This window comes from Anomaloglossus baeobatrachus, chromosome 10, assembly GCF_048569485.1.
Source record: "Anomaloglossus baeobatrachus isolate aAnoBae1 chromosome 10, aAnoBae1.hap1, whole genome shotgun sequence".
Classification (NCBI taxonomy): domain Eukaryota; kingdom Metazoa; phylum Chordata; class Amphibia; order Anura; family Aromobatidae; genus Anomaloglossus; species Anomaloglossus baeobatrachus.
In genome coordinates, this window is record NC_134362.1 from 187,972,540 (window position 1) to 187,988,019 (window position 15,480).

At 45.0% G+C, this 15,480-nt stretch overlaps 1 protein-coding gene across 1 annotated transcript; it reads right to left on the reverse strand.

Annotated features, from left to right (window-relative positions):
- Window positions 1-1,535: 1,535 nt before the first annotated feature.
- LOC142254395 (cadherin-1-like) lies at window positions 1,536-13,419 on the reverse strand. Its single transcript, XM_075325436.1, has 6 exons — window positions 13,322-13,419; window positions 13,064-13,178; window positions 11,475-11,680; window positions 4,886-5,014; window positions 4,586-4,735; window positions 1,536-1,712 (listed from the first exon to the last, which is right to left on the reverse strand). Exons 1-6 carry the CDS (start codon window positions 13,361-13,363, stop codon window positions 1,536-1,538), a joined length of 819 nt encoding a protein of 272 aa, XP_075181551.1. The 5' UTR covers window positions 13,364-13,419.
- Between the last annotated feature and the right edge of the window lie 2,061 nt (window positions 13,420-15,480).

Genomic DNA, 15,480 nt, shown 5'->3' on the forward strand with positions numbered 1-15,480 from the left:
ATAACCTGGGACTCTGGATGGTGCTACTGGGTGCCGTGACAGGAAGATCACTCATGTACTCACTCAGCCAATAAGCAGCCGCTGACAACCGGGTAAACCAAGTCTCTAGGTGCCAAGTCTCAAGGGGAGCTCGTCCGGTTCCCGTCCCCTGCAGCACTGCCTGGTGGTCCGTGACCTGCTTCCTGGCATAAAGTTTAGATTCACTGAAGTGTTTCCTGTAGTTTGGAACTTGCCGGGCCCCGTTCCCCTCTGTGGCTAAGTGTGGGAGCCTGCTCTCAGGGCTCACGCTTGGGATTTTTGTGGGCTACGTATGTGGAAGGCCCTATCCCCCTCGTTGCACTGGTGCCCCGATTCTGGAGCTGGTGGGAACAGTCCATAAAGGCTCCGCTCTTCACAGGCTAATTGCTGGGTTGCCTGAAGCTTCTCCGCGACCTAGGGTCCGTGTACCCTGCCGTGCCTTCGGTCGCGGACCGGCGATCGGACCAGGCTGCTGACCATCCTCTTTGACAGGTCCCAGGCACATAACCTTAATCCCCTGCGACTGGGGGTCCGACTCCTCTAGGTCCAGACCACCGCCTGCAACCTAGACAGCTACTTTCTAGAGCCACTGCTCCCTGCTTCCTCCACTTCCCTCTACTTCTCCTTCACTCTCCTATACTTCACTTCACTGACACTCTCCTGACCCCTAGGTGGGTGACCCTATTCCACTCAAGCCGCTCACTGGTGTGTCTGGTGGATGTGGTGCAGGGTGTTCATAGGATTTGATTTGCTGTTGGAGGAAGCACTGTAAGATGGTGACCCAAAACTATGAGGGATTTGAATACTGCACTAAAGAGAAGGAGCGTGCAGTACCCTGTGATGACCTGATAGTCCAGGGGCGTCACATGTCCCCTGCTCTTAAAGGGATGGCGCGCCATTTCCTGGAAGTGCCTTCCTTAGAGGCACTGGGTTCCTAATGTACTCTCCCACTACAGGAGGTGCCTGTGCCATAAGGTCAGTAAGGTTGTGTCCTGCTAGCAAGCTAGTTGCCAGATCCTGTAGTCCACTGTCCACTACCTACGCCAGTGTTGATCTTTTCATACTTGTCACCCTGTCTGGACCATGTCGTAGGTACCCGCCAGTAACTGCTGCCCTACCTGCCTCAGCCTTCCCGTCTGCACCGGTCAGCCCTTGAGACTCTGCCTGCCTGTCCTGGTTCTAGTCAGCCGGAGAGACTCTGCTTGTCTGCCCCTGAGCCTGTCCATACCAGTGTCCCTCCTTGCCCTGGAGGTCAGCTGCCACAGTGACGGATACTGCCCTGGGGGTGGCACCTGGCGTCTGCTTCGGCAGACACTTAGTCAAGCCCCTCCCAGTAAAGGGTAAGTCCGGGTCCCCCCAGTGGTCCAGTGGGTCCACTCCTTTGCAGCATTTTTTCCGCACTTTCCTAAAACGTCTGCACAATCCCACATATCTCAAGAACGGCTGAACATTTTAATAAATAGTAATTTGCAAAAGTCTATCCAACAACCCCCATCTACAAACATGGAAATAACCCTTTACAAAAAGTAGCTTTTCATAGTGTCTTTACTGGGTAGCGCGTCCTCCTTCACGCTGCTATCATAATACTCCTGTGTGAACACCGGCCAGTTGTCATTCTGGTCTGTGACCTTAATGACGATTTCCATTGGACCTTCCAACGTTTGTCCCGACTCCGATATAGCAAATAAATTCACCTGAAATCAGCAATTTCTGTCCATATTAATCTTGTGTCGCCATTTAACATAACAATAAAATTCTTTGCATTCAAACCGGTATATAGGCAAAGTGGAGGCGTGCCCTACAGCAACCAATCAGGTTGAAGATCTCATTTACCAAAGTTTTGTAGAAAGGGAAACCGGTAATGTAATTGGTTGATATGTGCAACTCCACCCACTTTTTTGGAAAGACTGACACATGGCACTATGTGGAGAGGAGCTGTCTTGTGCTCGGTGCCAAAAAAACAAACTGCTTCGTCCTGTGGCTAATTTTCATTTTTAAGTTTATTTTCGCTCCTTCTTCCAAGAATTATAATTTTTTTTATTATTTGGACAACGTCTTTTTTTTGTCGAATGAGTTATAGTTTTCAATTGCACTACTTAGTTCATGGTACAATGTACTGACAAAACGAGGGAAAGATTGCAGATGGGGGAAATGGTATATTATTATTATTATTATCATTATTATTATTATTATTTAAGAGTCAAATAAAAAATTCATACATTTGTAAAAAAAAAAATGTAAAAAAATATATAGATGGATAGGTTATTATCTGTATATTTATTTTTCTTTTACAAATGTCTGAGTTTCTATATTCCACTCCTAAATAATAATAAAATTAATAACAAAAATATTACTTCTTATTAATACTTGTAGTGTTGTTATTATTATTATTGTTATTATTATCATTATTTATGTGTCAAATAAAGAACTTTAGAAAGGTAAAAAAAATAAAAAAAGTATATATACATGTGTATATATATATATATATATATATATATATATATATATATATATATACACACACACATACATAGATTGGTAGATTATATTAAATATTTATTTATCTATCTATCTGTTTAGAAATTTCAGAATTTCTTTATTTCCCTCCTAAATAATACACTTAATAATAAAAATATTATTTTTTTATTCATATTTGTATTATTTTTATTACTACTATAGTACTACTATTATTATTATTTAAGAGTCAAATAAAAAAATTCAGACATTTCTAAAAAAAAGTAAACAAATATATAGATGGATACATTATTTTATAGATTGTTATACCTATTTTTTTTTTTAGAAATTTTTGAATTTCTTTATTATTACTCTATTTTATGTCTGAGTCAAAGAAATACTGCATGGAAAATAATTCTATAATACAATTAATAATATATATATATATATATATATATATATATATATATATATATATATATATATATATATATATACATACATATATATATATATATATATGTGTATATATACTGTATGTATGTAAAGCGCTGTGGAATTAATTATTAATTATTTTTCTATTTTTTTTTTTACAAATGTCTGAGTTTCTATATTCCACTCCTAAATAATAATAAAATCAATAACAAAAATATTACTTTTTATCAATACTTGTAGTGTTGTTATTATTATTATTAGTACTATTATTATTATTTATGAGTCAAATAAAGAACTGTAGAAAGGTTAGAAAAAAAATGTGTGTATATATATATATATATATATATACACACATAGATTGGTAGATTATATATTTATTTATTTATCTATTTGTTTAGAAATTTCAGAATTTCTTTATTTCACTCCAAAATAATAATACAATTAATCATAAAAATATTAATTTTTTTATTCATATTTGTATTATTTTTATTACTACTATAGTACTACTATTATTATTTAAGGGTCAAATAAAAAAATTCAGAAGTTTCTAAAAAAAAATGTAAACAAATATATAGATGGATATATTATTCTATATATTGATATACCTATTTTTTTTTTTTTTAAATATCTGAATTTCTTTATTATTATTCTATTTTATTTACGACTCAAAGAAATACTGCATAGAAAATAATTATATATTACAATTAATAATAATTATATATATATATATATTATATATATACTGTATGTATGTAAAGCGCTGTGGAATTGATGGCGCTACGTAAGTGAATAAAAATTATTATTATATACCTATATATAATTATTATTATTATTTAAAAGTCAAATAAAGACATAAGTAAAGTGGTGTGGAATTAATGGCGCTATGTAGGTGAATAAATATTATATACATATAGATATATATATATTATATATATATATACAGTATATGTATATAACAATAATATTTATGCACTTATACAGCGCCATTAATTCCAAGGTGCTTTACATACACATATAGAATATATATACATATATATATCTATATATATATATATATATTTATGATTAGTATTATTATTATGTTTATTATTATCATTTATTTATTTTATTTTTTTAAAGAAATTTCTATATTTCTTCAACTCTTAAATAATATAGAATAATCAAGAAATTCTGAAATTTCTAAAAAAATTATATATCTATATTTGTTTTTGTTTCTAGAAATTCCTGAATTTCTTTATTTGACTCCTAAATAATAATAAATATAAAAATAATATATACACACATTATTATATTTTTCCATTGATGGAGTGGTATGAGGGCTTTTTTTATTTATCTATTTTTTTTATTTATATTTGCATTGTAAGCTGTTGTTTCTAGTGACACTATGTTCGGATACATACAACATTTTGATCACTTTTTGTTGCAGCAGCCATAGTGCCTCCATGAATACCATAATAGTTAATAGAATCTTCCCACCCCCACTCAAAGTGTCAACTAAGAGCTCCTCGTGGGCACAGCTATAGGGGGGCAGAGGTAGCAGTCGCATCTGGGACCTGGTGGCAGCAGAATTAGAAATGGCGTTACAGATTTTGCCTTGAAGCCTGGGATCTGGAGGTTACACCTCTGGTGCCCCCTGATAATGGTGCCGGCAGGGACCACAGAAAGGCCGGGTACTTACTTTGTACTCAGCGATGTTTTCCCGGTCCAGGGTTCGGGTCACCATGATCCAACCAGTTGTTCTTTCCATAGTAAATACCCCAATAGGCTCTGAATCAGCTCCAGGGCCGGATATACCATAAAACACAGTAGAGTCCGTAGAGAACCTAACCTGTGGAGATGACAAAATGAATATACTAAAAAAAACCAAAGTGGTTATAGGAGGTAGATGTTGTATTTGACTCTGTCTAATCATAATCGGTCACTTCCCCCATTGTAAATTAGGGCTGGCTCCAGGTTTCTCTTGTTGTAGTCTCCATACCTGGACAATTCGTTTTGGAAATGGACCGCGTTCATTCTCAGAGAGGTGGATTGGGGGTATTATCCAAGCTCTTTTCTTTCTTCTCAGGAGAACACTGGTTTCTTTCTTCTCAGGAGAGGACATTTGGGCCTGTGAACCACAAATCCAGTTGATAAAGTCAAATGATTCCTACAACGCTTTCTGATACATACATTCACATGAAGGGAAGGAGCATCTTTTCCGAGACATAACTAAGTTTCCATATAGAGGCACCACTGTATAGACTGGGTGACGTCAAGTGACCCCCAAACTTGTTTAGGTCTTCGTCAGATTGTGAGGACATTCTCAGATGATAGAGGATCTCCCCCTTCCTATGTGAAGTCTTGTATATTAGGATCTGTCACATTCATCCCCAAGAAGATTCCGTCACAGAATCATTTTTCCTGGTGCCGCTAATGGCATTTACTCCTGTTTTGGACAAAAAATATACAGACCAGAACGAGCAATGAAACCAACCATCTCACAACCAAGTATGGTGGGCCAGGTAAAGGGGTGGTTGTTTCTCTTTGCTAGGTCCAAGCTGAAACTATAATGGGCCAAGAGGGCAACACCAGGGGTGGACATATCATTGGTGCCACCTGGGCCCAAGAGGTAAGGTTTCCACCCCCGAAAGCTGAGCTATTAGACTGCAAAGGACCCATATATTGTTCTCGTACAGAGTCCCCCTGTGTCGCCCAGAGCTATGGGGTACTCTGTCCCGGGCCTTACATACACGGGGACGCGGTGTCACGGTTGTGGACTGGCCGTTGCCCAGTTCCATGACCCTGGGGACGCTTTTTAATGGGATGTATGTACAAGGGAGATAAGAGTTTATAATGTGACGCCACTTGTGGGTTGCGGTTATAGTGGTGAAACCGCCGCTGCTTGGGTGGTATCCCGTGGGGCTGATGGTGGTGGCAACTTGGATGGTAGGCCCTCCACAGGTAGGACCATGCCCCGGGGCATGTAGAATAACGTCTATGGTAGAAGAAGGGAGACCACGCGGAGGGGTGTAATTCAATTTCTTTGTACTCACAGTAGGATGGAACTGTGAGCCAAGGACGGTTGGTTCAGACCCCTGGTCCCTTTCTTCCCAGTGCCGGTGTGGTGATCTCATTGCTCTCTCCCCAGCACCTCTCTCTCTGTTTGGTGGGACCCCGTAGCCTGGAGCTTTTCTGGGTACCCTACTGTCTGTCGGCAGTTTCTTGTCCGTACGGCAGGCAGTGTGAACGCTGTAGGGTTGGTGTTTAGTTCCGATCCCTGGTTCGCTCGGTACTGCTGATTCCCCCTGATTCTTTGGGTCAGTGAGGTCTGTGAAGGTCCCCTCACTGCGCAGGTATTTGCCAGGCCGCGTGAAGCTGATACTTGACCTAGGACCCTGTGCCCCATCGGTGCTCTGGTTCCAGAGGTACCTTGGTGTATCTTCCCTGGCAACCACTCTACTCACCGAGGTCACCGTTGCACAACCCCGTTACGTGACACGTCCGTCCTTGTCAACTGTCTCTGAAGTTCTCCTCTGGTCCCTTCCCACCAGGCTGTCTAGTGGACTGGACAGGCTCCACCCTCTGGGTGGCCATCCATTGGGTCACTAACTAGTCAGTCAACCCTAGTGAAGAGTGGGAAACTGGGGATTTTATGTGTGTAAGTGGTACCGGCACTGGTATTCCAGGTCCCTGGGGGTAGGCCCTGCATCATTGTCAGGATGCAGTACCTTGTAGTGCCCTGCGTAGTTCGGGCGCTATACCTCTTCTGTCTGTGTCTGCCAGTGGGCAACACAGTTACTCTATAAAGAAGCGTTTGTTTGGTGTTGTGTATTGGGAAAACCCCTCCATAAAATGAGCTGTCAGATCTACAATAGGATGAAGTGGTCCTTGATGGTAGAGTGGTCCTCGACCACTCAAAGATACCACGTCCCTTTTCGTCACACACTGGAAGCAGGATCCTAGCCAACTCTGGCATGACATTCATACTCAGGTACCAGCCTAGGGGAGAATCCTGCGTGAGCCAAAACACACTACGACAAGGGTAACACCACAACAAACAAGGGAAACACTAGGGACACTTTAACAACGGAGGGCTTTAGGACTAGTGAGAGGGAGATGGACACCTCCTCCACTTACCTGCTGCTGCACCCTGCACTCTTACCCAGTCCCTATACAGGTTTCTTACCTGACGTCGAGTAGGAACCTGAAGCCCTGAGAGATCCTACAATATTTCCTAGCTAGGGAGTGGGCAGGTAAGGGACGCTAGCCCCCACAGCTGCATTAAAAAAGCTCACCAGGAAAGGAAGACAGACAGGGGGAAAACGCTACAACAGACAGCAGCCACCACAGCAACTTCAACAGAGGGTGTCAGCAGCTACTTCCACCTCCAGGCCTCGCATCCCAATGGCAAAGAAAGTAGCCGGCACCCCCTGCTGTTAGCAGAGGGTATATAAAGGTACTAGGAGTGGTTGTGGAGCCCCACAGGTGCGGTGTAGCGGTGCATTACCTTCAGGGACTCCACGTGGAGGGAACAGTCTGGTCACAGGTAGGGAATCTTCTCTTTAGGATTTTCGTGACGCCACTCTCGGTATTGCGGTCAGGGTGACCGCCACTGCAGATTAGGGGTGCCTGGGACTGATGGCAGGTGCAGTTATTCGTAGTGGCCTGCCGAGAGTGAGGCAAGCCCCAGGGCCCTGTGTAGCTGTGTGGAACCACAAGTCGCAGAATGACTCAAACACAAGCAGAATGTCTTTCAGGAATTTTACTCACATTAGGTGGCAGGGTGAGTAACCCGGGCGTAGCTGGGATGAACCAGGCTGGAACCAGGCGTCCTTCAGGCTGACTTGTGAGGGTGGCTACTGACTCACCATCTCTAGGTTTCTGTTGTTTGTGATGACCCCGACTTGCAGTCCCTACGGGGGTCAGCCAGGGAAGTTGCTGCTCCCCTCGTTTCGGCCCGTTTGCTTGTAGCCTGGACCAGGTCACTCCGGCTGCTTGCCTCCTGTGAACTATGGGCCCTCTCTTTGCTACGTGGCTGCGGACTCTGTGGTGGTATGGTGTGGGCTTTAAGGGCCCCACACCGGCAGGTTTGGCAGAAGAAAGCTGGATCTATCTCTGCACTGGGACCTGTTACCCTTGCGGGCCTGGTACCTCCCTGGCAGTCCCCTTACTCTGCCACCCCTTTGCTCTCTCTAGCCTTGGGTGGATTTCGGGCGGCACTACCAGGTGACCAATCTCCCCCGTCAGTAGTCACTGCGCGTACGCTGTCAGCTTGTGTCAGACTCCAGGGTCTGCTGCATGCGTCTACTCTCCCTGAGCTGCACTCACTAACTGGCTCACTCGTGGGTTGTGCACGTCCGCTCTGTCTGAGCTCCACTCCCAGACTCCTCACTCCTCAACTCTCTTCTCCAGACTGCTTGTTCCTCCTTCTTTCTCTTTCCCCACTGTGCCTGCCTACGCCACCTAGCAACCAGGCTCTCCATCACACCCCTTGAGTGGACATGGAGACCACGCCCTCTCCTGGAAGCTCTTAGGAGTCCTCTCAAAGGTCGATGTGTGAGACCTGATTACTATGCGCCTGTGTAGTCATACCTCGGTCAGCCTTCTGGATTACCTGTATTGCACTGCCCCCAGCATGGCTGCAGTACTCAGTGGTGCCTGACCAGGTCAGGGGCGCCACATGGTCCCAAACCAAAAAACACCTGAGATGGTAATGAGACTGCTTGCTGGGAAGGAATACAGATATTAACCCCTTAACGACCGCGGGCAGTAAAATTACGTCATAGCAGTCATAACGTTACTGCCCGCGGTCTGCCGGCAGCAGCATGCCGCGATCGGCGCACATCTCAGCTGACTTTCACAGCTGAGATGTGTGCCTGCTAGGCACGAGCAGAATCGTTATCTGCTCGTGCCGTTTAACCCCTGTAATGGCGCTGTCAATATGTGACAGCGCCATTATAAACGCGATCGCGGTAAAGTTTACTTACCGCCCGATACAGGAAGTCACGTGACATGATCACGTGACTTCCGGTGGTTGTCATTGTAGCACAAGGTCATGTGATGACTCCTGTGCTAGACATAAACCACTGTCACTTTCGCTTTGTACGGAGGCCAGGGAAGCAGGAAGTGCACGTATCTGCTGTTTACAGCTCTGTAGCTGTGATCTACAGATAGGGCAGAGCGATCGGCTTGCTGATCGCTATAGCCCCCTAGGGGGACTAGTAAAATAAAAAAAAAAAGAAGTAAAGAAAAAAGTTTTAAAAAATTAAAAAAAACAAAAAAACCTAAAAGTTCAAATCACCCCATTGCAAAATTAAAGGGTTAAAAAAATTAAAAATATACACCCATTTGGTATCGCCACGTTCAGAAACGCCCGATCTATCAAAATATAAAATCAATTAATCTGATCAGTAAACGGCGTAGCGGCAAAAAAGTTACAAACGCCAAAATGACCTTTTTTGTCGCCACAACTTTTGCGCCAAATGCAATAACAGGCGATCAAAACGTAGCATCTGCGCAAAAATGGTACAGTTAAAAACGTCAGCTCGAGTCGAAAAAATAAGCCATCACTGAGCCATAAATCCCGAAAAATGAGAACGCTACGGGTCAGGGAATATGGCGTAAAACGTGTGCCACTTTTTTCAGACAAACGTCCGAATTTTTTTTAACCCCTTATATAAAAGTAAATGTGGCGCCCTGGACAAGCCAGGGGCCACAGGTAACAACACACACACACCCCCACCCCCAGCAGTTCACAGCAGTCATCCTCAGTGAGACCTGATTTCTTCCCTCGGGTTCAGACAGACACACCAGGTGGGCGGAGTCAAGCAGATAGGCACGCCCACCGAGGAGTCTAGCTGGCCTGAGGCAAAAACCAGCTCAGACAAGTCCAGGCAGAGGAAGAGAGAGGAGGTCTGCAGAGAGGCAGACGCAGACTGGGGCCTAGGTTGGAGCCTAGGTCCCTCGTGTAGCCAGTGAGGCAGACGGTAGTGGCCGTCTGCAGGAGTCGGGAAGACAGTCTTGGTGGAACCGTAGGTAGCCGGGACAGGGTAGTGGCCCGTCCGGTACCGAACCGGGGAGCCAGCTGGAAACCGGAGTGCAGGAGGAGCGTACACGAAGGGGAAGGAAAGGACTTACACTACCAACCTGGGGTCAGGGGAAAAACACCGCAGCCGTCTGTGGGACCCGTCCATCCAGCAGTTTGTTTTACCGGAGACTTTGCATTCATCATTGGCTGAGTGAGTACCACCGTGCCGTGCGGCACAGCGCTGCCCCCGCGACCCTGCACCTCACCAGGCCCGTAACCCGCCTGCCATCCATCCCTACCCCTCACCGGGGCCCTGGGAACCCAACCCCCCTACCCACGGAGGGGAGAACCAACATCCAAGCTGCTCCCTGTCATCGCTCCCGGGATCCCCGTCCAGAGCAGCGGTGGTGTCAAAACCTCACCACAACTGTGGGTGGCGTCACGGACAATATCCCTAAACCAAACCACCCCCTTTCACTCACGGGCGAGGAATGCCGCTCGAGTCCCCGGGATCCGGCCCATCGCTCGAGCCACCTAGCAGCAGCAGCCGGACCCGAGCAGTGGGTGAGCGCAGCGTCCCCTCCTCCGCCTGCGACATAAACCTATACATGTTTGGTGTCTACGAACTCGCACTGACCTGAGGCATCACACCCACACATCAGTTTTAGCATACTGTGAACACAGTGAATAAAATATCTCAAAAACAATAGTGCTATCGCACTTTTTTTGCAATTTTTCTGCATTTGGAATTTTTTTGCCGTTTTCCAGTACACTATATGGTAAAACCTATGGTTTAATTTAAAAAGTACAGCTCGTTCTGCAAAAAATGAGCCCTTACATGACCATATTGACTGAAAACTAAAAAAGTTATGTCTCTCAGAAAAAGAATGGCGAAAAAAAAAAACGGAAAGCGAAAAATCGGCCGGTCGTTAAGTGGTTAAGCCTACGACTTCCAAAGGAAAGGAAACACATTAAATATTGAGACTCAAGTCCTGAATCTGTCACTAGGCTCATAATGGAGAGACACAGCCATGACACCTCCTCTAGTGTGGCCAACCCATGCCCCTTGCAAGCGCTCTTTCCCCTCTGCTGCAGTCATCCTCCATCAACTAATGGTGGTTCTCTTGTTTAGGAGGGCTGGAAAAAGACTTCAGGCACAACGGCTCAGACCGAAGCGCTTTCTTGCTCCTGTGCAGTAATATTAACCCTATATTATTATGGGCAGTAAAAAAACTGTTTTGTTTACTGCTCACTATAAATAATGTGTTTACTTGACTACATGATTGAAGCCCGGTATGACTGACAGGTCTCTTTTTAGAAATATACACAGGGAGGGAACTGTCAGTCAGCTGGAGAGGGGCAAGGAGAAATTGGCCGTCAATTCAAAGTATGGAGACTATGAAACGCAGCAGTGTTTCAGAGTAAATTATCTGTATAGTCCCGGTTTACGCGTTTCGAGGTTATGACTAAGAGGCAGGTAGCCTCGAAACGCGTAAACCAGGACTATGGTGGATTTTATATGTCCATTTTTGTAATTTTTTTTAATAAGAATTGACAATACCTGTTGTTCTCTTTCATTCCACAAGAACATAGGCACGGAGTGGCGCTTTCCGTCGACATCCCATGCATTCAGCACAAAACTGACAGATCCGTCGTGGAGGGTGATCGACCTCTTCACCGTCACTTTACCGTCGGGGAACACCCTGAAGCGGGTGTCCTCGGGCGAGTACAGCGCCCGGTTATTAACGGAGCAGGATGTAAAGGTCACTAAAAACAATAAAAACATTTTATTAATATCTTGTCGTGATAATGACGCCCTCTTTGCACCTCTAATATGTTTCTGCTTCCATGGTTCTTTTACGGCAAATAATAAAAAAATGCAACCTCGCTTAACCGGCCAACGAGTCTCAACATTAACTGAAGTGTATTATATCCCGATCTGGAGAACTCTGGAATTTGAGTGATTTCCTTCTGAGGTTTCTGTGGAATTTATTAGTGAGATGGACAGATGTATATCCCTGCAAGATAGTGATGGTATATTGCACAGATGAGCCAAAAGGGCTGCCAAAATTAGTGTATGGTCAGCTGCAAGTGGGTGTGAGTGTGATCGTGCGGGGAACATGGGAAGGGGGCACAATGCTGCATTTTCATGCTCAGGATTGTTGTGGGGAGATCCCAGAGGTTGGACCCCCACAATAATAAATTGATGGTTTAGAAAATGGAACACCCCTTTAAGGGGGGGTGGGGCACTAAAACTGCTAATAGTCATATATATGTATATGATCCTGGAGGACCCCAGCACTAAAGCTATTCGATCATGGACAGCATGAGTTTTCCAGACTTTCCGTGACTCATCCCATTGGGTTACATTATAATGGCTGATAACAGAGTACAACAGACTGAATTTAAAGCATTTTCTGGGATTTTAATAAAAGGGCCAACTCCTAGGACCTCCACAGCCCTCACTTCATACACGTAGCTCTGTACATATGGTTGTAGATGTGCAACGGCACCAATTTAAAGGAGCACCCTGAGCAAAATGGGTACACGCTCATGCCGAGAGCAGTGGCGGAGGGGGGCATTCTTTATACTGCCCCCCAGGTTAGGCACTAAGCAGATGACATCAGCTGATCATAGGAGGAAAGATCCCATTGATGGGTGCGGACATGGTTACCGGCAGTGTGACAAAGAGACCCCCAATTTGTGCCACCCCTTTAAATGTCGGCTGACATAGCAGAATCTATGACAAAACACAGCATCATTGTGGTATACTCCGCATAATAAAAATAATAAAAGCAATGGTGATGGTTTATTCTACGCGTTTCGAAGAGATATCCCCTCTTCTTCTCAGGAAAATCCACCGATAAAAACAAGTTTTTATCCACATCCACATTGCTTCTATTATTTGGAGTGTTTATTTGGACAGCAGCGCGGCGTATACCACGATTATCTTGCGTCTGCCCTTAGCGCGTGGGATCGGCTGCAGCTGTTGTATGTCTCTATACTGATTGTGAGTCTCACAACCATTCCAGGTGAGCGGTTTCCTTATTAAAAAGTCACCATCTGTTACTCTAGACGCTATTGCACTCCTTATATCCACAGCTTGTTACCTGTATAGTAGAATCCAGGACGCATTTGCAGAACTTTTACCTTTTCCGACGGCTCGTCCTCTCTCCAGGATCCTACGGGGCACGGTAAAAGCGTAGCGCTCCTCGCTGAATCCGGGCACGCATTGTTCCAGGTCCCCCGAGACCACCAGGGACACCTACAAAATGAAGACCAACTGTAACTTTGGTAATTGCACTGGATTTGCAAGCATGCTGGAACTTACGGTCCCACCCCAAAAGGCGATATGGTCAGTGAGCGCCCAATAGACCCCTCTTCTTCTACCCACATAAGGTCTTTTACCTTCCCAAGGAGGATCAGAAACGCCAGGTGACTCAATATCATTGTTCCCGACTTTTCAGACTTCTTGTCTGCTGTAGCTTTTGGGTAAAAAATAGAAGTGTCCAGTCAAACCCTCCTCTTTCTCCCCCTCATCATCACGCAGGGAGTGGTCACCATTGCCTCCAGTGGATGAAGTATTTCCAGATGTCCCGAAAAGCTGAGCCAAAAGCTTAGATACGCATGTAGATCCTGAAAGTCAAGGACGTCCTAACAACTACTGCAGGAGGAAAAGTTTTACAACTTTATAATAAACGTTATCAGTGACGGGCCGAACTTCTAAAATGTGGTATCACTCGAATTTGGCCAAGAAATGGTGGGAAAAAAAAAATTATACTTGCCGGTTCTTCACTGGTCGACCCATACAGCCAGAATCGGATAAGGTCTCCTTTCAGGACAGTCACAGATGTGGTCTTCACTGGGGAGGTCCTTGGTGTGTGACATTTTTTTCGGCATTCCTGCGCTGATTTGGTGATGACATCATGGCGTGAATTGTGATGTCATAGCTTAGAAAGTACAAAAGGAGCCAGACCACACTGAAGGTGACCAGACCAAAGGAATCGGCCAGACCGGAGTGGAGTTGTGCGGCACCACAAAAGATTAACGTTTTTTGCAACCCCCTTTTGGACCTTTAGCAGCTTGTACAAGAACAATCTATAGCCCTTTGGTGCGCAAGAGCTCATAAAAATGCATAATTCCACCTGCTTTGGAGGTAGACATGGGCCCCCTGACCTCTTGGGGTCCTAGGTTGTGTAAGAGGGTGTCCAGTGCCCTATCATCCCTGAAGAATGTCATAGGACAAGTGAAGATCATATGACAAATTGGTGTATTTTAGTGAAATATGATAGTGATGTGCTGTAATGTTGTGTTTCCCCTGTGCAATTTGTCCGGCCTCCACTAGGTATCACTGGGTGCCTGGTCCCACAGTGTAAGGGTATGTAAGGGAGTGACAGGACAGCATGGGTTAAAAGGAGGGCAGTCCCCAGCACAAAGGAGAAATAGGAAAAGGAACTTCCTGGTACAAGAGAGATAGGTAGTGGTGACAAGAGAGAGCAGAGTGTAGTGTGGTGCGGAGGATCCAGGCAGAGACAGAAAGAGACAGAAAGTAAAGAGTGGACTGAAGAAAAGTGAGAACCCCTCAGCTACACAGCGTAATTCCCATAAAACAGAGGAAAAGAGAAGAGCGTCCCTTCTTAGGCCGGCTGCTGTTCGTAGTGTGGACAGTAGACTGGGCCAGTTTTGACTGGCAGGGTCCCCTGACCTGGCGGGAACAAAGGGTTCTAGATGTCCTCTTGTTAGAACGGAGCCAGAATGCTTGTACAGAAGAAGATAGAGTGCCCGTCCCTCCCCCTTGGTGGCCATAGCTAAAGAGCCGGGTTCTGTGAGGGAAGAAATCCCCGTGGAAGATCTTGGTATAAAGAATGCCTTTAAGAAGTGGAAGCTGTGTATCAAAAGATGTTACAGTAAAGTTGTTACGGTTTTAACCGGTGGTGGACTCGTTATTGAAAGTGCGGCGTGTGATGCCGTTTGTAGTGAACGGGATCCAGAGAAGTTGGATGAAACCCCAGAAGAGCAGCTCCAAGCAGGAAACACCTCCACACCCACTCCATACACCACTCTGTACCCCGTGTCTGTACTGTGTCGGGGGTGGGTTGAGGACTGTAACCTTCACCCACGACTGCCCCTCCCTGGCACTTTACAGTTGCACCAATGATATATCTGCCCCAGTGCTGAAAGGACAGCAAGAAGTGCAATTGTAATTATATCTAGCAGAGGTGGATCTGCCATGGTGGGAGATTGTGGGTCAACACTATAGGTCAAGTATGTTGGTCCCTGGAGCTTGAGATTGCATGGGTGCCACCTACCCGTCCTCTTCCCTCAAGATATTTCCCGACTCCTCTATACATGTACACGTCCATCCAAGTGTTTAACATGAGAAGAGGAAAATAAACTGCTCCTATACCCCTCTGATGGTGGCTTATATTCCCTGAAAATGAAAGGATTGGGCATGTTGAAATAAAACAGCCCGATCCTTTTTTCCTACCAACATGAGGGGCTAATTTAGACACCCCATACAGATTAGATAGTTGCCAAAATTGGACCCTTAGGGGCCCATTTTTCGG

Bases quoted from the DNA above. Each gene is read 5' to 3' on its own strand.
- LOC142254395 (XM_075325436.1), bottom strand. From the start codon at position 13,363: ATGATATTGAGTCACCTGGCGTTTCTGATCCTCCTTGGGAAG. The intron at 5,015-11,474 runs GTATTGTCAATT...TGTGGTTCACAG, and splicing joins GGAATGAAAGAGAACAACAG to GCCCAAATGTCCTCTCCTGA. The intron at 1,713-4,585 runs GTAAGTACCCGG...TGCTGATTTCAG, and splicing joins AAAACATCGCTGAGTACAAA to GTGAATTTATTTGCTATATC.